At 40.7% G+C, this 26,053-nt stretch overlaps 1 protein-coding gene across 1 annotated transcript in view; it reads left to right on the top strand.

The window, feature by feature from the left end:
* COL4A5 (collagen type IV alpha 5 chain) overlaps positions 1–25,983 on the top strand; it is a 157,876-nt gene extending 131,893 nt beyond the window's left edge. The window contains exons 37-51 of the mRNA XM_032788201.2: positions 764–890; positions 2,140–2,220; positions 3,247–3,345; positions 4,601–4,651; positions 5,539–5,724; positions 12,433–12,566; positions 13,176–13,248; positions 13,397–13,468; positions 14,163–14,291; positions 14,457–14,555; positions 16,165–16,377; positions 16,748–16,925; positions 20,814–20,928; positions 21,245–21,417; positions 24,031–25,983. Of these exons, the coding sequence (XP_032644092.1) occupies positions 764–890; positions 2,140–2,220; positions 3,247–3,345; positions 4,601–4,651; positions 5,539–5,724; positions 12,433–12,566; positions 13,176–13,248; positions 13,397–13,468; positions 14,163–14,291; positions 14,457–14,555; positions 16,165–16,377; positions 16,748–16,925; positions 20,814–20,928; positions 21,245–21,417; positions 24,031–24,112 (1,812 nt within the window). The 3' untranslated portion in view covers positions 24,113–25,983. The remainder of the gene's footprint in view (positions 1–763; positions 891–2,139; positions 2,221–3,246; positions 3,346–4,600; positions 4,652–5,538; positions 5,725–12,432; positions 12,567–13,175; positions 13,249–13,396; positions 13,469–14,162; positions 14,292–14,456; positions 14,556–16,164; positions 16,378–16,747; positions 16,926–20,813; positions 20,929–21,244; positions 21,418–24,030) is intronic.
* Positions 25,984–26,053: the final 70 nt, after the last annotated feature.

Genomic DNA, 26,053 nt, shown 5'->3' with positions numbered 1-26,053 from the left:
AATATAAAGTGTTTGCTTAAAATATATTGGTAGCTCAATAACACCTACTAGGAAGATTTGACACTTTATTTATGACTGAGACTTTCAGAGCCACGTGTGGGATTTGAATGCCCAATTCCCATTTTCATGACATCTAGCAAAGCCTAATGGCTGAACAGAAATCTGAAGTTAGCGGAGAGCACTGGAATGCAATGGGGTGTACAGGTGTGAATCTATTTGTATAAAAATGTGACAATCTCAACCTTTACTACTGGTGATGATGCGTGAATCAGAAAGAAAACAGTGTTTTACTTTCAGAGTTGAGGTTCCAGGGCTGACAAGTTAGAAAAATACTCTGTGCTTGTAAATTGAATAGGTTTTACATGGCATTATTGAGATGCAATACACCTGGGCTCCCACCATGACATTTTTACAGTGGTATGTTTAAAATTGCTTTAAAAAATATCTCCACGTAGAGCTGAAAGAAAATAACCCCTCCAATTTTTGACAATGCCAAAGAATAATCTTTGGGAAAGGCTCTGGGGAACACTATACAAACAAATTGTAGCGGCCACCATTAAAATCTTTACAATTGCCATTTTCAGGTAATAAACGTTACCAAGGTAGTTCCAGCACTAAACAAGGTTAACATCAGATTAGGCAAAAAGAAAAACTGAAGATTTTAATGACATTCATTGGTGTCTGATGTCAAGAACAGGAACATACAAAAAGAATTAAATTATATGAAAATGAATGGATCTCATTTTTGCCTAATATTTTCCAGGGTGACACTGGTTTCCCTGGATACCCAGGTAACCCTGGCAGCAAAGGTACACCTGGAAATCCTGGTTTGGCTGGATTACCAGGTAATCCAGGTGCAAAAGGAGAAGCAGGCCTTCCTGGATTCCCAGGTAATTTTACTTGGAATTTCCTGTCTTTCGCTCATGCTCTCATGTTTTGGCTTCTGTCTCCAGGTAACTTGAATGGTGGCAGGCTGTAATTGCTTGGGGTTCTTACTGTGGAGCCAGTTCATGTAATGCTACTGGAATCACCACTGCAAAGGGATAGAGACACATCATTTTAAACTTCCTTCTAAAATCAGTGTCAATTCATTTGCAGCATGGGGACCAGAACACATGAACATTTGCGAAAGCCAGTACTACAACTTGCAATGGTCAGATTACTAACTTCTCTGACCCACAAAACAGCTGAGTTTGGCCATACTTTTTCTCTTATAGATTGCTACAACAAAGCCCTTGTGGAGCTTGGCTTTTATTATAACTTACTACAAAATCTTGGCTTCTCTAAAGAATTAATTGTAAAGAGGAGATTTTTTTTCAGTGCATACAAATGTGAATTCATAAGTTTTGGCAATCTTATCTAGAGACTTTTTAGCGGCTTACAGCAACGATGCAACTGCACTGCTGATGCTCTAAGCTGACGGGAGAGAGCTCTCTTGTCAACTTAATTACTCCAGCCCCGACGAGTGGCAGTAGCTGTGTCCTCGGGAGAAGCTCTCCCACTGGCATAGCACTGTCCACACCAGCACTTAGGTCAGTGTAATTTATCTCACTCAGAGGGGTGGCTTATTCACACCCCTGCACTACGTAACTTATATCAACCCAAGTTGTTGTGTGTATACAGCCCCAGTGCTCTCAAGTCCGAATTTAGTGATATATAAACTAAGGGATCAAACATGAAAGGTGTTAAGTGTCCTTAACTCACATCAACTTTTTCTGGAAAGGAGGTAGGGACTGGGGAATGATGGGTTAGCTGCTGCGTCCATCATGCTTGCACTGTGTTGCTAACTAAATATGCTGTTGCTGTTTACTAGGTTATATCCATTTTAGAGACGATACTATTGGCCTTCAGCATTAAGTAATTAAGAAGGTGGGATTCTGAAGGATGGCAGGAAAAAAAACACCTTTAGGCAACCATGTTTTATGTTGATGAACTTCTTCCTCTTCTTTAAAGTCCTAGTGCCCCTTTAAATGAATGGTTGCAAATCTATGGTATTCACAGTTGCAGCATGTATTGTACAGTATCTTGGTACTTGCTTGACACTCTTTACTTGGTCTGACTTGTACCTTATCCAGTGCTTACCTGTACCTGATAAAACACTGCAGTGTCTTGTTTGATTAACATGTCTCTATTTCACAGGGACACCAGGAATTCCAGGACCAAAAGGTATTGATGGACCCCCAGGTAGTCCCGGTCTTCCTGGATCACCTGGGCCACCAGGTAGGCATGAATAGTACAACAAAGTCAAGCTTGCAGAACCTTAGTTATAATATTTGTATTATTTAAGCCTGGCTTATGCTGTTCATCAGAAAGTTCTGTGACCTATAGTAGATATCTGACTCCCAAACTGTGACTTGCAGGATTAAACAGGAAAGAGTGATTTGAAATAGCTTCAAAGCTTTAGTTGAAAGTGAAGGTTATGAAGTGCTGTTTGCAAAATCAAATTCCCTTTCAGGAAAACGTAGGCTGGCGTTATGGGTTCTTTATGTTTCTTCACAATAATTTCTGACATGGAATCCCATCTTGGATGGCAAAATTCTCATTGATTACAAAGGGCATATGACCAGATCCACTAATGGCAAGTGCAGATTTACCATGGTGGAATTAGACCTGGCAAAAGGAGTACTGTGATTACAAGTGCTACACTATGCATCGAATTATTGTGTTAAAACTGTAAATTGCCATGGAAGTTTTGCCTGCAGGATTTGGTCCCATGAACCTTTTTTAAAATTTGAAATAGCTTCTTTTTTCATATCTTGACAACTATATTGTGTGATGTGTGTCTATTCTCATTCTCTCACACTCACACCCACATGTACATATAGCACCCTGAAACCAAATTACAATAATGCCCTTATACCTGAACCTTCTTTTAGCAACCCTGACTACCTGTGTCACTGACAAAGTTATCTCATTACCTTTTGAAACTAGCAAGTATCTGTTTTTGTATCTGTCGGCTTTCTTTATATTAAGCATTGTAATCCCTTAGCCTGTGTTTTGCAGAAGCAAGAACCTAATTTCACCTATGAAAGGAAGCATTAGATGGATTTTAATCACCATTAAACAGCTTAAAGATTACAGGACTGTGATCTTTTTCTGTGAGTGCAGAAAACAGAGAGGGAAAGAGTTTTGGTTTGGATTTTAAATGTTCTCATTCACATGGACTTGATATTACCTAGTCATTCCTTCAGTTTTAGTTTTGAGGCAGGTGTGCTCTGCTGTAATATGTTGCTCTCTTTTTTTTAGGTGGTGGTGGCCGTCCCGGCCCCCCGGGTCTTCCAGGGGAGAAAGGGCAGCCAGGTCGGGATGGTATTCCTGGACCAGCTGGACAGAAGGGTGAACCAGGTTAGGTTCCTTCCTTTTTATTTTTTGCTTCTAACTCTGTGTTCTGATTTCTACTCTGTCCTCTTCCAAAACCATCCATGCTCCCTCGGAATAGCCTTTGTGATTCCCAGCTCTTAAGAGTGCACACAAAGGAGGGCCTCAAGCCTCCGGTGAGATACAGGGCAGAAACTCTCTTCACTCTTAGACATTTGGCCCTCTAAGGCTTTTGTAATTGAGCACAATCCCTTCCCCTCTAATTCCATTCCAGCTGCCATTGCTTCCACTACCTCTAGGGATGGGCTGCACCCATCCTGCCAGATCACTTTATTTGGCCCACCAACTAGGGATGCAGCCATGAGTGGGCTCACCCAGGTCCACCCAAATCCGAGTGTGAGAGGAGGTGGCTCTGCCAGGACCTGGAGTTGATGGAAGGGGTAAGAACCTTGGTCAGCACGGAGCAGAGGATGGTGAAAGGGGATGAGAGGCGGTTCTTCCTACCACCTGGAGGAGAAGAGGCAGTTCCTCTGCACCTGCTGCAGTGCAGGTAGAAGGTGGAAGCTCTGGTTACTGTGGACTTACTCCTGGATGGCCCTCCTGGACAGCTGCTGGGGTTGCTGAATGGGGGTAGCATGTTCCCAGGGGCAGGGTAGTGTTGGCGGGCACAAGCTCATCCTCCTTCCCAGAAATCATATAGCTGAACATGGGTGGGCAGGTGTATGTGGTGCGGCATGGTAGCATCATTGTGGGACTCATTGTTCTGGTGCCCGTTCTCACAGCAGCAGCCTGCAAGCTGCCCTGGGACAGCAAGGGCCTCTTATTCCTCAGCCATGAAGGCTTCCTCTTCCAGTATATCCTGGAGCCTTTTTTTAAAAAAAAAAAAAAAGGACTCACCAAAGCATTTTAGTGGGTTATGTGGCCCTCTACTACCTTAAAAATGTCCATCCCTGCTCTAGAACTTTCTTGGATCCAGAAGGTACTCCCTTAAAAATAGCTACTATCACACAACTATAAATGAATATTTACCAAAACCCATAATGTGAAAGACCATCTTGAGGATGGAAAGGAACATGCTATGTAAGCAGCATATCAGCTTGGAGGAGATCCCTTAACTCTGAGGGGAGATGTGGAAGTGAGCGAGAACCCTATTAGAGCCCCCTCATTAAGGAAACCAAATTACCAGTAAGGGATTTTAACTTCTTATCCTCACCCTAGGCTTCCTGCTTCTGGAGAGTTGAGCACTCCACATTTGTAAAAAGATTAATCTGTTTCTTTTCAGGTCAACCAGGTTTTGGGCGCCCAGGACCTCCTGGTCTCCCAGGATTATCAGGCAAAGTGTCATTGTTCTTTCCTTAATAAGTATGTTTGTAAAATGTATATACTCACAAAAGGGAGAAAAGGTGGTAGACATTTAGCTGATATCGTTATGCTGTACCAAATTAACAACGTAGCAGTAACTTATCTCATATACTACAGTAGGACCTCTCTAATTTGCATCAGTAACTGAGAGACCCATGGCTCACTATTGAACTTAGTGAATTAACAATTAAGCAAAAAAGACAAGATGGTTAAATCGACTGCATCACGCACTGTACTTTGTTGATTTACTCCTAACAAATATGGCTTAGTTATAAGGTATGACAATGGGTAAAATTTGCAGAAGCACCTAAGTGACTTTCAAAAGTCACTTGCAAATTTTCAGAAGTGACTTAGACACTTAGGAGTCTAATTTCCTTTGACTTTCAAGGTGACTAAGACTCCTAAATCACTTGGCCACTTTTGAAAATTGTATCCAGTATGTCTTAACGCTCTGTGCTATATCGTATGAAATTAATAAAGTCTTAATACTGGGGAATCTCACCACAGCAATGTCACATGCATTAAACCTTTGCTCAGAAGTGGCGTTGTGAGACCCTTATGAGTTTGACCATCTGTGGATTTGAAGAAAGCAAAGTGAGATTTAGCAAGGTCCTCTTGCGTGCCCCTAGTTATGCAACTTCTTGTCCTGCAAGAAATCTCAGCTCTTTCGAGTCTGATTGTCCTCTCGTGCCAGATTTATACTGGTGTAACGCCGTTGGTGCCAGTGAGGTGTGTTCAGATTTACACCTTTATAAGCAAGAATAGAATCAAGTCCTAGTACTTCAACTGAAGTTTCCATATTGTACATGTAACTGAACTAAATACAGCATCCATAAACATGTCTGTTTGGTTTAACAGGGCAAAAAGGCGAGATGGGATTACCTGGCCCTCCAGGATCCCCAGGACTTACAGGTTTCAAGGGTGAAAGAGGTTTCCAGGGATTCCCCGGTCTACAAGGTCCACAAGGTCCACCAGGCCTGCCTGGGCCACCTATGGAAGGTCCTAAAGGTAGTCCTGGTCCACAAGGTGTACCAGGGAGACCAGGTAGGAATGCAGTTCATAACAGTCCATCTCTGTCAATAATTCTTTATTTTGCTGGCAGGTTATCAGCCTTTAGAACTTCTGAATTTCAGACGAATTCTTTTGATATAGCGTTTGGCTGACAGCTGTGTTTCCATGCTATAACCTTGAAATAGTTCTTGGTAACTAAAAGGCTGTCTTGCCAAAAGCAAGAATATTAAGATACTAAAAACAAATAAAAATCTTAATTTCTGCTAGTCTCTTTTTTGAAAGATCCTGCTCGTACCTGGCAGCAAAATACAATGCATTGATACACGTGAGATTCTCAGCATGTTGTCACAGCAATCATCTAGAGAGCACCAAATCAACTTTTGCAGCATCTGCCAAATATGCCTTTGTGGTATTGTCACATGATCAATGAATTTCATTGTGCACAAAAATAAAAGTAATCAACTCCATTGTTCTAGGACCCATGAAAATCAAATTCATATTAGCATCACAGCATGATCAAATTGGATAGTGGTTTCTTCATCTCAACATCATATATGCACATCATTGTTCCATCGTGTCACACGTTCCAGTGGATTCAGTGCAACACAATGCAGTCTTCATCTTTCCATTCCATGTTTGCATCTTGTTCCTGCATCTACTAATTCTGGAAATGATGAATTCCATGCTGGGTTAACATCACTGAGCAGATCCCTGGTGTACTGAGGAATTAGATTAATTTGTGTGCTTATATATTTCATGGAAAATGAATCGATATTAAGATGCCACTTTTGAGCGATTAAGGACAGTGTCAGTGAATATTCTGTTTTTCACCTCTCAAGGCCTTGTCTCACAGTTGTTACTTGGATTTGAAAATAATTAGCAGCTAATACTATAAATTGACACCCAATGTGCTTGACATTCATTTTCAAGAGAAGCAGCTTATTGAAGTAAAGTTGTTTGCTTGCTTACAGATAGAATATACTTTTTTTTTTTTTTGAAATTGAAACTTTGCAAGTATTCTGAATTTGGGATTTTTCATTGGTGAAAGTTCTGGGTGAGGAAGGTAAACATTGAGTTAGTGCATTTACAAAATAACTACTATCTGTATATTGGCAATTGGGGGGGGGGAGTTGTAGGGGTTTTTTCAATATAAATTTTCTAAGGTCTTTAGTATTGTGAGGTTGGAGCCAAATTAACCTCTGGGGCAAGTAGATGCAACTCCAAGTAAGGGCTCTAACAAGCTAGACCTTTGAGATCTTCAGATGAAAAGTGGTATCTAAGTGCAAAGGATTATGATGATGATGAAACATTCCATAGGACAGCTGATTGCTGTTCTATAATGATCAGAGCCTTTACTTAAAATAATTTCTCATACGAAGTTACCCCTCAAAATCTAAACTGTATGAAGTAAAACATTAAATTGTGAACAATTTGTGATCCCATATTTCACTTGTAGCATAGGTATATCTCTGCTGGTCTCTGATCCTGTTTACATGTTTCATATAAACCCTGCAATTATTAACCTAAATCAGTTGGCAAGATAGAAGACAAGACCATTATTTTGTGCACTTTTTAGGTTATCAGTTGGAAAACACCAGTGAAGTTTTGCTCAGGCATGTTTTCTCTCTTTCATCTCCATTTTTGTTGCATGGAGTGTATAAAGTGAAATGTTTGTCTTGCTCATTTGTGCATGGACTAATGTGGATAAACCAAACTATTATTGCAGTTCTATTACAATCAGCACTTTGTAGAACAAAATGACTATAGCCCATTGTTGAAATGCTGCTTTCATAAGATTTCAACCTCAGGCAGTTAATCATAAAAGCAACTGTGCTGCTGACAAATTATCCCACGTCTAAGAAAATAATAAATAAAATTTGTGAATCAGATACATCCATTGCTTAACTTCTGGGTATATTTTCATACTAGTTAAAGTGACAAAATTCAAACCCGGTATCATTCCATTGATTTCTACTGAGCTACATCTGGGATGAGTTTGGCATGATGATAATAGCAAGGGTTTATTAATAGCTAATACAGTAAAGCAGATTCCTAACAGAATGAAGCACTGTTTTTAACTCTCTGTTTTATTATTGACCGTGAACAATAATAGTTTGGTGTTTGCATACCATATGTAAAGCAATATTGAGCTAAATCTAAATTGAAAGGTTTAGTTTAATACATTGACATTTCTAACAGTTTTGATGTTTTTCCCCCTGTTGTAATGATGGCCTTGGTGAACTTTGATCCCTACTTCCAGGTCCTTCAGGTTAGCCCCTTAACTCCAAAATAGAAATTTTGCATGAAGTTGAATGTGTACACTTTAAAAAACCCTTTTTTGATGTACAGATGTAGAGAACTAAAGTCAGGTATACCAAGTCATTCTTCATACATACCTTTGATTAGTAGTAGTGCAGGAGAGCCAAATGCAGGCTTTCAGACTCCACTATGTCCGTCATTTGGAGACTGATCCTGGGAAGTGCTGGGCACCTTTTGTTCCCTAACTGCAGATGAGTTAAGATCATGTGGCATCCTGCTGGTGGCTTTCAGAACCCTGCAGGATTGCACCCCTGACTGGGAAATGTATTTTGTAATATTTCTACCCAGTCCAGCTGAAAGGGGAAAAGTAAGATTTCTTCCACCCTCCCCTTTTAAAAACTGGTATTCTGCACAGTGTCCTCATCCCTTGCCTGGAGATCCATGGTTTGCAGATCAGTGAGATGACAACATTCATTTCTGTAAAACCTGCAGTTGTTGATTATGGACAGCCAGGAGTGAGGACACCATATAAGGAACACAGTCTGGATTAGCCTTCATAATCGATTATTTTATTTCTTTGGAAAAGTTGATAAGCATATGTTTTATATAATCTTAAATGTAGATTTTGAGATCCAAGAATTCCTTATTTTTTTCATTCTGTGTCCTGCAAATGTAATGTGGCTATCTTGATTGTTGTTTTGAGTTTTAGAGAAGGAAAACACTAAATGAAATAAAAGAAACGTGAGGCAATGGGCACCTCATGTGGTGCCTCTGTTGTGATACTTGTTCTCTGTAAAATATTTGTTGTTCACCAAACAAGCTGGGGTCTGAGGAGACCTATAGGCTTTTTATTAACAAGCAGCAGGAGGAAGGAAAGTAGATGTGTATGCCAGTGCATGTAGAGGGAAGTGAAAGAAGACTTTTCCACGGGCAGGCTGTGCAGAAAGATAATTATCATTCATGCTGTTACACAGTTCTAGTTACAGGTATTATGAATAGCCGCTTAGGGCTTGTCTACACGTGAAAGCTTTGCCAGTTGTATTGATATGGTTAAACTGGTATAACTCCCTGTGTGGGCCCTCTTATTTTAGAATTAGAATGGCTTTTTTAAGCTTAAATGCCTTCCAAAGTGACATAAACTACCCAAAAAAGGCCCTCTTATATGAGAATACAAGTGTCTACCCACAGACTATACTAGTATAACTATAGCACTTCAAATTCACATTAGCTTATGCCAGTATAATTTTCCCACGTAGACAAGCCTTTATTTTCATAACCTTATTTCATCTCCATAAAGTTAGTAGAACAGAATGAGGCTTCCATTGCCATTTATTAGTCTAACTAAATTGGAGCACAAAGCTATCTCCTCTATAAGGCTGCAGAAGATGTTTCATAAGTGCTTAGCCATTTTTTCAGATTTATTTAAATCATAGTATATTGTGCACGTAGCACTAGCCAACTGTTGTAACGTCCCAGTGTCTGTCTTTAGAATGAAAATGACTTGGCATACCTGTGTAATTACAATTTTATTCAATGAAGTCTTGAAAGTTTTGCTCTGATGACTTTTAGGAAACAAAGTGCTGTGATCAAAGTTCAATAATGAATCCAATTTAGTTTTAACTGTGTACACTAAGTGCTGCTAGAGACTTAATGTACCAACCTATGTCCACATCTCACTCTAGGTCTTAAAGTATAAAAAGAATGTGGTCTCTTTTTATCTAATTGTGGTTTTGTCTGCATCACAAAGCCATCACACAGTGTGGCTTGAATAGCAGTCATGCTTCAGGAGAGGCCCCGCATCTTGGGTAAGCAGAGGGGCTTCAGTTCAAGATGGAGGGCCACCTGAGCTAGCCCTACTCCAAGTTTTGTCTAATACTCTTTATCTCACCAAATTCAGCACAGACTCTCAGCTAGTCATGCGTCGTATTTGGAAATCATAGCAAAACTTACATACATTGTATAAGAAATTAACATTAGCAACAAGATGCTATTTTTAACTATTATAAAGCTACTATTAATAAAGTGTCAAAAGTGTAGAAAAATAGAGCATTGAGATAAACCTGACATGTTCACTTTGGTTTTTAGCTGAACGTTGCATGAAATATATATTTAAATCATTTCACTGACATGAAAATGGGTGAGAGGTAATGGATCCAGATTGTCTTAATTCTGGAAGATGTCAGGGAGGTCACTAAAGACTTGCCTACACTGAACAGAAGAACCATTAAATTGACTTTCCAAGTGTGTTGCAGCATAAAAAAAATCTCCCTAAGAAATTAAAACAGACCAATTAGCATTTTGTGGCATTTTTTGTCAAGAATGATGCCAACAAGAGAACAGTTCTAAGCATAGATGTACATGTCATGCTATATGTTTTCCTCCAGATTACATTTCTAGCACCTGACTAGTGCACATTTAAAAATTTTTCTTTTGTTCCATTTTTTTGTATTGCTCACTAGTATTCTGCTCTTCAACTTCCTTTCACAAATGGTGACATTCGCATCTGTGCAGTGGGACTTAAGAGGTGATTGCATCGTGTGCTAACCCTCTGCACAGAGATGAATTTCAGCCAAAAAGAAGGTGAAAGTTTCTGAATCTATTAATTCAGCTGGATATTCACCAGACTCCAGGCCATGCAGAGACTGAGTGTTGTCAGTGAAATGGTTACTTAGGACAACCCTCATTTGTATAAGACTAACTGGCAGCAGACCTCACTTGTAACGTTAAAGCAAAAACATGCTCTTCAGTAAAGCTTAAGTTTCTGATTTAATGAAGAGTTTCATGTTGGCCTTAGTAGCCTAATCACCAGAATAAGTTGTATGTGAAAATGTATGTATTTGCCTACTCATGTATGGTTTTTTGCATGCATGTTGATTATGTTGTAAATACAAAATATACTGGTGAAACGGGTTATTGTTTAGTGCATATACTATCATCCGTACTATTTCTAACTAGTAATCTTGTTTTGTACTGTGTGATGTCTGATCCTTCTAACATCGATCATTGGGCTTTGGTGAACTCTGATCCTTCCAGGTCCTCCAGGTTAGATTCTTAACTTGGTCAACTTATTTTACTGCATTGCATTTGTCATATGAAAAATTGATGTTTCTCTGTAATTCAAAGATTGTTTTTAAGTGCTGTGGATACCCTGTAGATGGTACCTGTTGACAGTTAGCATTCCTGAGAAGCTAACCTGTAATAACTTCTCATGTGTGCAGTACCAGGCCCAGTTTCTCTTCAGAATAAGCTTGTATGGTGGCATGTGTCTTTAGCTGTCAACTGCACGACTTGTTTGATATGTGGCACTAAATTTGCCACTGAATTTTAAAAAGAAATGGTTAGGGTTTTATCTTCAGAACTGCATGCAGAAATCTCGCTCATCAAATCCATTCTCTGTACATGGCCTCTTGGGAGGACTTTAAAGAGAGACTTTAAATTGTTAAAGGTTTCAGAAGAATTGAAACGCCAGTACACGTATAAAATCTTATTACATGGGTAGAAGTAAGGAGGAGAAAGTCATGAATTCTCCAGCAAAGAGAAGACTCTATTTGTTAGACCCCTTCATCTCCACATACAAAGGTATAAATGGATATGTGACTTAAATCATAGCAGCACTTTCCATTTTACTTGCCATACAGTTTGTGTCACTTATGAGTAACGATGACCTTGTATTTATCACTGTCGAACGAAGGTGAAATGATCTGATCGGGTGTTTTGTTTTCAGTACACTATGAGTTGTTTTTATGAACTTTACATGAAAACATCAACAGCAGGGTATTTCACCCTCTGCCTACATAAAGGAAAGAGTAATGCAATTTAGGGTCGTGTTTAGGTACTCCCTACTGCTCAGTGGAGAAATTTGTTGTGTACCTTTAAGAAAAAACTGATCCTGAATGTTAGAGAAAATAATTGAAACAAATGTACAATCTCCATTGGGGTTTATATATTGAAATCAGCCTAATTATTGGAGAGGAGATTAATCAACTGAAAGGGGCATTCACCCCTGAGCTTTGGTTGGGAAAACCTCTCCTTTGACCCCTATGCCTGTCTCCTCTGCCTCTTAGAGGTGGAACAGCCTCCAAGAGAGGCAGGATTTAGCGGCATTTTTTACCTTCCTCAGTCAGGAGCAGCACTTTGGGGAGAGGGCACACCAGTTCTGCCTCCCTCAATGGAAACATCAAACTCTGTCTGCAGTAAGTGGCAGCATTTTACTCTCTGTGTGTGTCACTCTGTGTCACCGGCTTTCACAATGGAGTTGATCAATCAAGAAAATACTTGAGAAGGGGAAAACACTATGTATTCCCATTAGATTAGCCCTAGCCATGCACTTTGCATTGGGTGGTGGGGGAAGCCGAGCTAAAATATATATATATATATTAATGTAGCGACCACAGTCCTTTATGCAAATCCATACATAATGCACAGGAGTCATGGGCAGTCTGACTCATACTGATCCATGAACATCTGTTATGTAATATCAAGGTCTGCCAGGGCCAGAAGGTCCACGGGGTCCCCCTGGAAATGGAGGATTTAAAGGAGAAAAAGGAAACCTAGGTCAGCCAGGCCAGCCTGGCCTCCCTGGTCTAAAAGGAGATCAAGGACAACCTGGACGCCAGGTATGATAAGGAGTGATGCTTATTTCTAGCTGGGAGTGTTTTATTTTTAAAAAGAATAAAATGTGAAGCCTTCTAATTGGAAGATGCATTTTATAATGAGCATAAAGCGAGACTGTAGTCTCTAACACTCTGGAACAGATCCTGGCGTCTAGTGGGCAGGGGAGGTGTAGAGGATGTTGGGATCACCGCTAACCTCTTTCCTCCCCCACACAGGTGGCTGGGCAGGATTTCTCCATAGTGTTTAAGTGAGAGCAACAGTAGCTAATGCACCATCCTTGCTCTGTTGCCCCTTGCCAGTGAGGGATGATGGCACGTCTCCCAGAGAGAGAGTGTGGGGGTGTGTGTGTGTGTGTGTGAGAGAGAGAGAGATACCACTGTGGGCCACCCACTGATCCTGTTCACAGATGTAGTAATAAATGAGCTCTATTGCATGCTCTCCTTCGTTTGCTGTGGATTTATACATTCATGGTGCTGTTTCCTGGCTCATTAAGTTTCTGTGTGTAGCAAGAAAGCTTGGAAATCCTATATTCTTGTTTGTCCCCAGTCCACCTTTTTTCTTTCCTGAGACTCAGTGAGAGGATTAAATAATTGTAAAGCTACTTTGTTTAGGGTGATCCTGGTCGTCCCGGCCTGAATGGAATGAAAGGTGATCCTGGGGTTCCAGGTGTTCCAGGATTTCCAGGTATTTAAAAATCATTTCAAACAAAGCCTTTAGAACTCAGTAATGTCCAACTAGTAGAGGAGAGGAGGCCGCTTTGGGCACTCATGCTGTAGATTTTTTCAGAAAGCACATACTTTCACTGTGTAACTGTATTGCTTTGGTGTTTCAGGTATGAAGGGTCCGATTGGGCCTCCAGGAGCAATTGGTTTTAAAGGTGATCAAGGTCTGTCAGGTCCACCAGGTATGAATCATGGTTGATGCTACCCTGCCACTTTCTTGGCTTCAGGGAGGTAGAATTGGACCCAAAGGCATGGAACCAAGTCCATTCCTGGTGTAACTCACTCAGGTTAGACAGAGATACTCCAGCAATGGAATTTGTCCTTGTTGTACGATGATATGAACAGCAATTTAAACACCATTATAAAATAACAAACACCATTCATTGTTTTTAAAACTTTCCTTCCACTTTCCTAGTAAGGGAAAAGCCACTTAGATATCTGATGTAGACCCATTCCTCTTCATTCAGTGGAAAGAAGCTGCTCAGGAGGAGGTAGCTGATGATTTCCCGTTCCAACACTTCCTCCGCTGAGTTTTTATTATGTAGTCGTTTCGTGTTCACTCAAGGGTACCATGGAGAAAAGGACTTCAGCACAGTTTAACACTAGTAATAAAGCTGACTTTACTCCGTGTTTCCTTGGATATGTGGAACAGCCCCTATAAGAGTCAGTCTATCCTTTTTGCAAAGATGCAACTAAGAGCAAATTTTTGACTTAGACCTCTAGTTGCACTGTTTATTCCGTTGATCAGATGTCTTGGCCAATGTCATCTTAAAGAATTATAGGGCTGATGAACTAATCAAACTTCCCTTTGTGTCTTTTGGAGTCACCTCCATCTTGGATTGTCTGTCTCTCTAATACAAACTTGCTTTATCCTAGGTCCACCAGGCTTACCTGGCCCTGCTGGAAAAACCATTGTAGTAAAAGGTGACCCGGGTCCTCCAGGTCCACCAGGCCAGCCGGGATTGAAAGGGCCACCTGGATTGTCAGGCCCACCAGGTGTGCCAGGTATGATCGCTGTGGACTGCAGGCTTTACTGCTTATGTTTCTAGGAAGTGACTAGTTAACAGGATGCAGTAGACCGTTTCCTCTAGAGAGGTTCCTGGGTTTATTTGCTGAGACTTAGGTATGCTTGCAAGAGTGTAACTTCCATTGCTCCATTTATTTTTCTAGGTCCAGTAGGCCTTCCTGGGGATCCTGGGCGAGATGGACTTCCTGGGTTTGATGGTCCGGGAGGACGCAAAGGCGAGAGAGGACTTCCAGGCCAACCAGGTATAATAAGTACCCTAATTCTGGTGAGGAGAAAGGGGGTTGGTATGTTTAAAAAAAAAAGAATAGCTTCTTAAGAATACAGACAAATGTCAGGACTTGTATTCTGTTGCAATTCGCACGCAACAATGCTAAATTTTTAGGATAGGGTGTCCCAGCTATCCTGCTGTTAGATAGTCCAATATGGTGTCTTTGCTGGCCTATGCTGTAGGCTTGTAAAAGTCATTAGTCTTAAAACCGCCCAGCGGCAGACTCAGTACTGGTATTCAGGGCCGGCTCCAGGGTTTTTGCCGCCCCAAGCGGCTTGAGCGGGGGACGCAATCGGCGGCAGTTCCACCGCGCCGCTTTCTTCTTCAGCGGCAATTCAGCGGCAGGTCCTTCCCTCCAAGAGGGATCAAGGTACCCGCCGCTGAATTGCCGCCAGAGAGCCCGACGTGCCGCCCCTTCCTCTTAGCCATCCCAAACACCTGCTTGCTGGGCTGGTGCCTGGAGCCAGCCCTGCCGGTATTGTTGCCGGATCCATTTCCTGGATGTTGTTTTATTTCACTTTGTTTTGAGTTCAATAGAACACTTTTCTCAGCCTGCAAGAAGAGAATGTCCTTAAGAACCAGGAAGGAAAAAGATCCAACTTTCTAGAAATTGAGTCTTAAAACTTAGCTAATTAAGAGCAATGACAAAGAGAGGAACCTGAAGTTCCCAGGCACATTTTTTATGGTCTGCTCTAAGGTTGTTATGGCATATTTTATCTTCCATTCTTAGAGCCTGTTCCAAAGCCCATTGCAATCTTTCTATCTATTACAGTAGATTGTGGATCTCCTCGAAGAGAGAGAGTGTGTTCTAGCATAAGACACTTAGCTCACATCTGCCATTGACTTGCTTTGTGACCTGTAAGCAAGTCCGGTAGGGCTAACTTGCTAAGGTGCACATACAGTTGTGTGAGTTTAGAGTGGCTTACCTACCCTGTTCATAGCTAACTACAGTACTCCATGGCCCCCACTTACTGTCGTTTCTGAGCACTTCTCAGTCACGAAGGCATTTGTCCTCAGAACACACCGGTGAGATACGGCAATACTATTAGTCTCCTTATTTTATAGTCAGGGAACAGTCACTGAGGGTGACTTGCCCAAGACCACACCAGAAGCCTGTGAAAGTACCCTGGGGCAGAGTATTGCACAAAGGTCTCCCACATGGCAGACTAGCACCCTAACCACTGGACCAACCTTCCTCCTTGTTGGAGCCATTGAGTACCTAAGAAACACTGCACAGGCCAATTAGACAATCGCTTGTGCTTGCTGTCGCATGCAGTTTAGAACATTGGGTTAATGTTCAGACATGCTGAGCAATTCTAGAGCCAACTGAAGTCAATGGGAGTTTGGGAGCTGTGACTGCTTCCATACCTCTGAAAATCAGGTCCTTCATTTCTACAGGCCTGCATTTATTTACCCTTTTAAAACCCCTTTTGAAAACCGGGGAGGATATTCACCTGACTCGTAGGAGCGCTTGGGCTTCATGAATGTGTTCAAAGTGTGCTGTGTTCCTTGGATGAAATGTTCTCGAGTAGTTAACAGATATGCGAACAAATGTCTGCGCTGTGCTTCTCCTGTGTAAACAGGCTTTCAGGGTACGCAGGGATCCCCTGGTCCTGATGGCTTGCAAGGCCCACCAGGTCCTCCTGGAACACCTTCTGTTGCTCATGGATTCCTTATAACTCGACACAGCCAGACTACAGACACACCATTGTGTCCACAAGGAACGATAAGGATATACGATGGATTTTCTCTTCTATACGTGCAGGGAAATGAGAGAGCCCATGGCCAGGACTTAGGTGAGATGCATCGTATGCACTATTGGTATGGGCTTTTACAGGGGAAGGAAGCTTCAGCTTCTTCTCACAATTCTCTGATTCCTTGTAGTCCCTGAGAATCCTACAGCCCAGGAGGTCATTCAGATAAGGGTAGGGGCTTGACCGCTGAGATCTGTCATCTCCATGGGCTCGCACCTGCACCTTAAAGATGAGTGGTCACATATTGCCCACATATTGCAGTTTGGCAATCCCTGCTGTGCATTCATAAGAGGCTGAGAAGAATATGCAGATAGTGTTTAAAAATGGGGGGCGCTACATTTCCTTTAAGCACAGTAAGATGAGAATTCTTTTCTGTATCATAATTCATATATGTGTATATCTTATTCTTTAGGTACTGCTGGGAGCTGTCTCCGACGTTTCAGCACCATGCCCTTCATGTTCTGTAACATCAACAATGTGTGTAATTTTGCATCAAGAAATGATTATTCCTATTGGCTGTCCACTCCAAAACCAATGCCAATGAGCATGGAGCCACTGACTGGGCAGAGCATTCAGCCATTCATTAGCCGGTGAGCCAAAATAGGCCGTAAGATTTTGTGTGGGATCTGAATAGATAGCACATCTTGTTGAAATGTGGTTTTGGGCCTGCAGGCTGAATATTAAGACATGGTAAAAAGATTAATTAGTTGTATGTATTTTCTCTGAGGAATAATAGTACAACTTCTTATTTTAATAGCGATGAATGTGTTATATGTGTAATCCAGTCTAGTGCCTCGGAGCAGGAGATTGGCAACCACTACTGATTGCTACTTTTATTTCCATGGCACCTAAGAATGCCATGGACATTTTCATTGTTTTCCGTTTTTAATCCATCCATTGATCTAAAATCTCATGAATTTTGATGCCTTTAAGGGGACATAATCATTTTAAAACATTTTAAAAAACACAATAAGCCAAAAGGTTTTAAATGTCTGTTTTTACTTCTCATTTATGCACAGCATTTCTTGTGCTTTATTTATCATGGACAGTGAAAGTAGACTAAACTAGTTTCCCTTTTTAAAACCATTTTCACCTTCTGGTTCTCAGCAGCATCGCAATGCTGTAGTATTTGGGTTGCAAACACTGCAGGACAATCCAGGCAAAAAGAGATTGTTTTAAATGGACCTATTTACATTTCTGAAAACATTTCTGTTAATATCAAGGTTTGTGAAACTTGAGTAACAAAGCCTACAACTCTGGGCCAAAATCACTACCTCACGAAGTCCCATCAACTCTGCTCTTTGAATAGCATATAACCTTAAATTGTGCATCTGGGCATATTTTTATGATTTATGTAGCATCCACAATGTACTAGAGGCTATGAACATACACAAAGAGACACAATTAGTGACATAAAAAACATATAATCATATCTTATGAAGAGAAACAGATGTTTGTGTATTTCCTTTCACTCAAGGATCCTAAAGTACTTAACAAACTTTACGAACTATGAGCCAAATTTTCAGCTGGCAAAACTCCATTGCCTTTGGGGGAATTTTGCCAACTGAAAATTTGTCCCTATATTTAAATATATTTCATGCATCCTTGAAATGTAATGCCCTATGGGAAACCTTTTAAACAATGCACAGCAGCACTGTATCACAGTTCCGGATAAAAAGTGAAGAATGCCTTAGCCAGTGGAAACTAGAACGGAGGGGTGAGCAGAAACTACCTACCAACCTGGAAGTTGGTCTGGATGCAGGATCTAGCAAGCCTAGTCTTTTATAAAAATGTCAAAGGAATCTTGAATGAGCATAAGTGGTCAAGACCTTGTCTCTACCTTTCATCGCAAGCCAATACAGAATTGCTGCTCTTATCTGGCACAGAGGCTTAAAATTTTGTAGGGACTGGATGGTTGCTCAAAGGTACCCAGAGTAACTCCCAGAAAAAAAACCTCTTTCCAGCTTGACCCATCGAGAAGCCTTTTTTGACTCATCTGGTAGAGATTTTGCAATTCTTTGAGCAGTTGTCCCTATAGGTATGTGCACACGCCTATGAGCTTTCAATCAGATTTTTGGTAGCAGTGTCCGTATGCCAGTACCTGCGCTCTACACATCCTCATGCTCCAATCCAAGGATAAATAGGGGAGTTTATCTGCTCCAGTTCCTTCTCAACCACCTGTGGCTAGAGACAGAGAGTTGTGGTGCCCAGTAGCATTAGCATTATTTAGCTTGTTTGCTTGTTCTTTTCTTTTCTTTAGTTTGTGGTTTTATTTTTTTCCTCCGGGCAAGCTGTGTGCTTTTGGGGTAGGAGGTTCCCCCCACCTTTGTTTTCATGGTTGAGACTTCCTGCTTGCCCTCAGCCCCTTTTTGTCTGTGGCCTTCATGGCTTGTACCCAAAACCCCAAGCTTCAAACCCTGCCAAACCTTCCCCTCAGTGACAGGTATTGCAGCTGCTTCCACTGTCTCCGTGGATTTCATGTGCCATTGAAGTGGAAGGTCTATGTGGGCTGAAGATGAAACCCAGGAAGCTGAGAGGGGACAGACTCAAGGAGCTCCTTATAGAGGGTTCTTTAAGACTCACTGCCTCTTTGGGATCTGATTTTTTTTTCTTCCCTTTTTTCTTACTTTCATGCCCACCTCCAGCTGTGGCCGCCATCTCAGCCCCCTTACCCTTATCTGGGTTCTCCCCTTCTGGAGACATGGCCCTGCTCCCAGCCCCAGCTCTAGTGGATGAGTGGGGAGGCATGAGAATGAAAAGTAAAAACTGCTTTCAGCACCCCCACTATTAAAAGTGTACCAGCACCACTGCCCACTGTAGATACTTTCAAAGATGCTACCTGGTCGACTGTGCACACCTTTTCCCACCACTATGCTAATTGTGCATGCTTCCATAGCAGATGCAGCCTTTGGTGCAGCTGTTCTCCAAACTGTGCTAGATCCTTCTCCTCAGCACCCACCTCCATAGTTGGAGCAGTGCTTGAGAATCACCTAAAGCGGAGCATGCATAGGGACAACTACTCGAAGGAGAGGTTAATTACCTGTACAGTAACTGGAGTTCTTTGAGATGTTTTGTCTCTATGGGTGCTCCACTACCTGCCCTCCTTCCCCTCTACACTGTAGTCCTTGCCATGCCAGATTTTATAGCTGAGAAAAAACCGGAGCGGCAGCAGTTCTGCATTCCCCTATGTGCCCATGAATCAAAGCACAAGGATTTATAGGGCAGAGGCACAGATCCAAGACACTGCTACCAGAGTCTCTGATGGAAAGCATGCGGGTGCTCGCACATACCTAGAGTGGAGCACCCATAGGAACAAATCATCTGAAAGAACTCCAATGACTGTACTAGTAAATAACATCTTTGAATGTGAGTCTTCACTGTTAGCTTTGTGCAAAATATTACTGGGCCAGTTTCTGCCACTGCTTATGTAGATACAACTCCACATAAGATAATGGGAGGTGAAACCATGTAACAGAGCAATACTGGGCTTGAGTGTCCAGCTAATCGTAGGTGCTGGAACTAGGGGTGCGAAAGGTTCTGCAGCACCCCCCTCACTTTAAGTGGTTTCCATTGTATACAGGATTTACAGTTTGGTTCAATGGCTCTCAGCACCCCCACTATACAAATGGTTCCAGCACCTCTGGAGCTAATAATTAATTAGAATGAAAATGCAAGAACATCTGTCTTTAAGGCCACTGTTTCAAATCTTGCCCATATCCGTAGTGTCACTGTCTTTCAACAGTTGTTTGGATCGTCTAGATGAAATGAGTTGACATTTGGAGTCTATTACTTTGTGGCTTTTACAATTTGGATACAAATCCAGTATGACTGGCATACCTGCTAACAGTCTCAGATGACAAGCTAGTGACTGCGGGCCCGATCCAATGCCCATTTAAGCCATTGAGAATCTTTCAATGGCCTTTGGATCATGCTCAGATTATTCTGAAGATTGAACTCCACTTTCTGACCTGTGGCACCATTCCCTTGAAATCAGGATTAGTGCACAACAGGCAGGATAATGTGGCAAGCTAGTACTACCACTATGTATTTGACCTATTCTGTGGAAAACCAAAGGATGTTAGCTTTCAGTACTGTCAGTCTGGCACCTTTTTAAGGAGTCTGCTGTACTATGGATTTTTAAACAGAGCTCTCCCAATTTTGCCTGCGTAAGGAGTGATTGATTGGGCTCATTAAAGGTTAGGTTTTTTTAAAGGTACTCAATGCAATTAGATACAAAAAAAAATTCTGTTCTCTATTGTTATTTGTTTCACTGTTGCAGTGGGAAATTCTGCATACATATTAAAACTGTTCGAGGGGTGCAGTAGATCTAAATGGTTACAGCAGCCTTTCTTACATTATTTTTTCCGAATTTTTCATGTCATTTCTCTAAATTCTCCTGAAATAAAATTTGTATTTGGCTTACTTAATACATTATTGTAATGGTGTGATGTTTCTTTTATACCTCTCCTCATGTTTAGATGTGCCGTGTGTGAAGCTCCTGCCATGGTTATAGCTGTCCATAGTCAGACCATTCAAATTCCATCATGTCCGCAAGGTTGGGACTCTCTTTGGATTGGTTATTCTTTCATGATGGTAAGGGCCTCCTCCTCTCTCCCCAAATTTACTGTTAACTGTTTGTGTTTTGTACTAGCTCCTTCGGGATTTTCTGTTACAAACTATAGTTTGCACCATTAAAATGACATTTACCTGTAGCTGCCAACTATGGTAACAGAGATCAGTTATTTCCCAAAATTCAGATGCCATGGTAATCAGTAAGCCTAAGTAAACGTCATATACCGCATTGTCTTAACAAACAGGAAAAAATAATTAACTTGATTTTTTTGAAACAGGGTGACTTCTCCTAGTGCTTATGGATCCCAACTGAACTTACAAGTTGTTTCTTTTCTAGCACACTAGTGCTGGTGCAGAGGGCTCTGGACAGGCCTTGGCATCCCCCGGTTCCTGTTTAGAAGAATTCCGCTCAGCTCCTTTTATTGAGTGTCATGGTCGTGGTACTTGTAATTACTACGCTAATTCATACAGTTTCTGGCTGGCAACTGTAGAGATATCAGAAATGTTTAGGTAAGAGAGCTTATTTCTTGCACATCACTTACTGTGTACTGAATGCATTGAAAATCACATTTATTTTCTAACGACAAATGGTGATTTAGATCCTTATTTGAAGACTTAATTAATCCTTGTAAAACTGGTAATTTGTGCCTTTTCCCTTGTCTAAATGTGTGTCATGCTTTCTAAGACCAGTTTTTCAGGAATTTGTTTACTTGACAAAATCCTTTACATCTTGTCCGAACTTGCTGGGGTGCATTCTATTGCTGTTTTGCAAGGGCTCAGAGCTACTTTCTGCCCACCCTTACTCATGTTGACTATAGCTTATTCCAAAAGTAGTCCCATTGTAATGAGTGGGACAGTATCAAAGAGTGATGTATTTATTCAATGTGAGTAACGATGTCACAGTCTGGCACTGAATGATCATTTTTATGTTTTTTCTTGACATTTAGACAGATTCAAATATCTCAGATGTTGTTTGCAGAAGTACAGGGGTGAAATCCTGGGCCCACTGAAGTCAATGAAAGTTTTGCCATCAACTTCTCTGGGGCCATGATTTCACCTTAGGATTTTGCAAACTCTTCAGGCTTCTACTCTTATCGCTTCCTTCACAAGTTTAGAGTGGCACCGCTGTTCTGTGGAAAAATAACTTGCTTTCATAGAAACTCATTTTATTATCCAATGGTGACTTGTGTCTCAAATGAGAATTAACAAGTTCTGACTGCAGCTATATTGAAAAATGACTGTTGCACAATGAGCTTTTATGCACAAAACATGTTACACAATGTTAGTGGGTATCTACAACATGGAAGTCAAGTTACTTCCAATTAGAACACCTAAGTAGTACCATTTATTTTTGTATTAGGCAGTCATTATGCCATTGGTTTGCATGATCAGTGGTAATTAACATGTTTTCCTGACCAGTAATAACCCTCATGGATCCTCCTTATCATCATTCACTATTTTCAGTCTCACCCAAACTTAGCTTTCTATTTATTTCTCCTTTTCCTTTTTAAAAATGTGTTTATACCATTCACTTGAAAGAAGTGGACTACTCATATGTGACCAAGTAATGAGAGGCTTGCATGTGATGGTAGAGGCACGGCTCAACAGCCAGGGGTTCACTTCCAGTTTGTCTTTTAGGAATATAAGCTTATGCTTCAGGGTTTCAGCCAGCCATCTGCAGGGGTCAGGAATATATTCTCTCCTCCCCTCTCCCGTCACTGTGTGGTATTTTGCTTTGTTTTATTTTTTAAATCTCCTTTCCAGGGGTTGGCAACCTTTCAGAAGTTATGGGCCGAGTCTTCATTTATTCACAATTTAAGGTTTCACATTCCAATAATATATTTTAATGTTTTTAGAAGGTCTCTTTCTGTAAATCTATAATCTATAACTAAACTATTGTACGTAAAGTAAATAAGGTTTTTTAAATGTTTAAGAAGCTTCATTTAAAATTAAATTAAAATGCAGAGCCCCCTGGACCGGTGGCCAGGACCTGGGCAGTGTGAGTGCCACTGAAAATCAGCTTGTGTGCTGCCTTTGGCACTTGTGCCATAGGTTGCCTACCCCTGCTCCTTTCTCTGAAGCATCGGAACTGCCCACAGCTGGAGATGACATTGAATGGAGAGAGTCAGGCCTCTGAGGTGGCACTGAGCATTCTCTCTCTCAGGTGCTTGGCTGCTGGGTTCCTGTTCACATGCTCACAATCTAACTGATCACCATACGTGGGGTCAGGAAGGAATTTTCCATGTCAGATTGGCAGTGACCGTGAGGATTTTTTGCCTTCCTCTACAGGGTGTGGGTATGGGTCACTTGACAGATGTATCTCACTTTATCATCGTTTTCCTGCCATTGAGGGTTCTCCAGAACTGGTGCTCCTTGGTCCCGCCTACGGGCGGATATTAGTCTAGCCTCCTGTGAACTATAATACTTTGGTCTAATTTTGATTGTTCGGTTTAGTGTGTGAGTGCTGGGTGCCACTGGTGGCCAGTGATATACAGAAGGTCAGACAGATCATCTGGTGGTCCCTCCTGGCCTTAAACTCTATAACCGAGATGGACTTTTTTTTTATAATCACTCACGTACGTACCCTTACACAGCAGAAGGAAATAATTTGTTAAATCTGTCATCTTTACATTTTCACCTCAATTGGACGATGACATTTGATTATGGAATAATCCCATTCAAATGAGAAGTCAAAAGATTACAGATGTAAATTCTTCCATGTTCGGCGGCCAGGGGCGGTAGAGGAGATAGATCATGTTCTATTTTGTAATTGCCCAATAAATGTCATTTCTAAAAGACACCTTTACTCAAATCGGTGTTTGTGGACTGCCCCCGACTGTCTGGCATGTTGGGCTGATGTAATTTGCTGACACAGCACCTTCTACATATTGAAATACTGGTCTAAAACAAACAACTATCACAACTCATGAGGGATTTTAGGGAGAGTAATGAAATAAGTGCTTGATCAGGGAAGGTGGTAAGCACATGCAGTTACCTTTCAGGAAGGCACTTAAGCACATCCTTAAGTCCGATTGATGTGAAAGGCACTCAGCACCTTGCAAGTCCAGGTTCCTGTAAGCATAAGAAAAACTAACCTTGTGTGTTTGTGTTTCCATCAACCAGTAAACCTCAGTCAGAGACACTGAAAGCTGGAGACCTGAGGACACGTATTAGTCGTTGTCAAGTTTGTATGAAGAGGACGTAACATCTTGGAGAATTTTTGTAAAACAATGAGAATTCCTAGGGTGCACTGTCCTCCTGCTGTAATAATGGTGCTACTGTGCGGAAAGAAACAAAAACAAATCCAAACTGTTTGAAAAGTGCAGATTGAGGTGTACCTCACCAAAGTGCCAAACCAAGGCTGTCTGGTGCGTACTTGTCAAAAGCACTGAGACAAAGGAATTGATCTCTTGGAAATGGAAGAGCCACTTGAGGTTCACAAAGGATCAGAAGATGAAGTTTTCATTTCTCTCCTAGTACCAAAATGGCACTTTTGATCAACCAAGAGAAAACAATAACAAAATACAATGCACTGAGTATGTTTAAAATAACAAGACTGCAGTTTTGAAAAACACTTTTTCATGGTGCTACTAACCCTACTGTATCCCAGGTTTTTAATATGAAATGTTAAGCTTATTTCTCTTTGTAAGTAATAAAATGTGTATATTGTGTAAACACCTTTTTAATTCAAGCCTTCAATTATTTAGACACAAATCAGCCTAAAATCACTCTTCACAAAATGTGTATTAAAAACAAGTTTAAATATACAGCAGTATTTTATATAAAATCAAGGGCAATGGAGAGAATCTATACCTCTTACACCAAACTACTACTGATTTTTAAAGTTTTGTTTCCTCCCTCAAAAGTTCCAATCTGACTTTATTTGGGGAATGTACAATATTTCTCTAGTCATTTTGATCAGGGTTTTAAATGTTTATACTTACACCATGCTATCGATGGTGTTATTTGTGCTTAGAAATCCAAACCATTTTAAAAGGATTTTTTTATTCTGTGAAAATATGTGAAATGATTAGCCATATCCGACATCTTTTTTTTTTTTTTTAATAAAAACAAGTCATATTTGCTTCAGCTAAAAATACCCCGTGGAAATATCAAATTGCCAAAGCATTTAAGATTATGCTTACAAAAACTTTCTTTGCTCCAAAGTGGTGTCATGTATATTATCCATAATAGCTGTACACTCTGAAAAAACTGAAATAAAGCAAAAACTGGCTAAAACTGATCTTTTTCATATTTATAAATGTATCCTGTAATCATTTTTATGTGAATTATACACATCCATGATGGATTTATACAAGGCAACAGTTTTTGTGTATGTATAATTCAATAAAGGCCGTGAAAGGTCATAGAGCTCCTTGTTTCTTGCATCAGTCTGTAAGAATCCTACTGTATCTGTCCTAGATTGTCATGTTTTGCAATAGTTTATCATCACATTTTGTACACAGAACTGTTTGTGCTTGTTTGATTTCTGTGGTCAATTCTATTGCATTTATGCGTAAGCTTTTAGCATTCCTCAACAAAGGAAATGAGACTGTGCGTTTTCCAGGTGATCAGCCGTCCTTGAGATAGTCATTGTATTTTCCCACCTTCACCATTCATTAGCCGGAGAATTAATGTATTGCTTTATAAAAGCAAAGTATATTTCAGCTTATTTTGAGTAATGCTAATTAATTATCAGTGACATCTAGCTAATGGCTGTTCTGTCTCTGAATTTCTGATGCTGGCTATACATTAGGCTTGGAGCCACTTTAAAAAATATATATATATATATATATATATATCCCTGCTGAAAACTGAGACATAGAAATGAGTTACTAGGCAAGGTGCCAAAGGTTAATAAAATGAGATAAGTGGAGGATTAATAGCATTTGTGTAAATATGAAAATGGCAATTATACAAAAGTTTACTCTAAAATATAATACTGTCATCTTGGTGTGTTTTTAAATGTTAAAGTAGTCTGTGTGCCTCATGCTTTGTTTATATGTGTATAACATTGGAGTACTGGGCCTGTAATACAGCCACAAGGTTCATGTCTACCCTTTTGTGAGTTGCCTGCAAATCCATGATGGTAGAGAGTGAACAAAAGAACCAAACATTTCCGTCTACTTATTTTATTTGGTTGATC

This window comes from Chelonoidis abingdonii, chromosome 8, assembly GCF_003597395.2.
Source record: "Chelonoidis abingdonii isolate Lonesome George chromosome 8, CheloAbing_2.0, whole genome shotgun sequence".
Classification (NCBI taxonomy): domain Eukaryota; kingdom Metazoa; phylum Chordata; order Testudines; family Testudinidae; genus Chelonoidis; species Chelonoidis abingdonii.
This window is presented reverse-complemented; position numbering and strand designations above follow the sequence as displayed.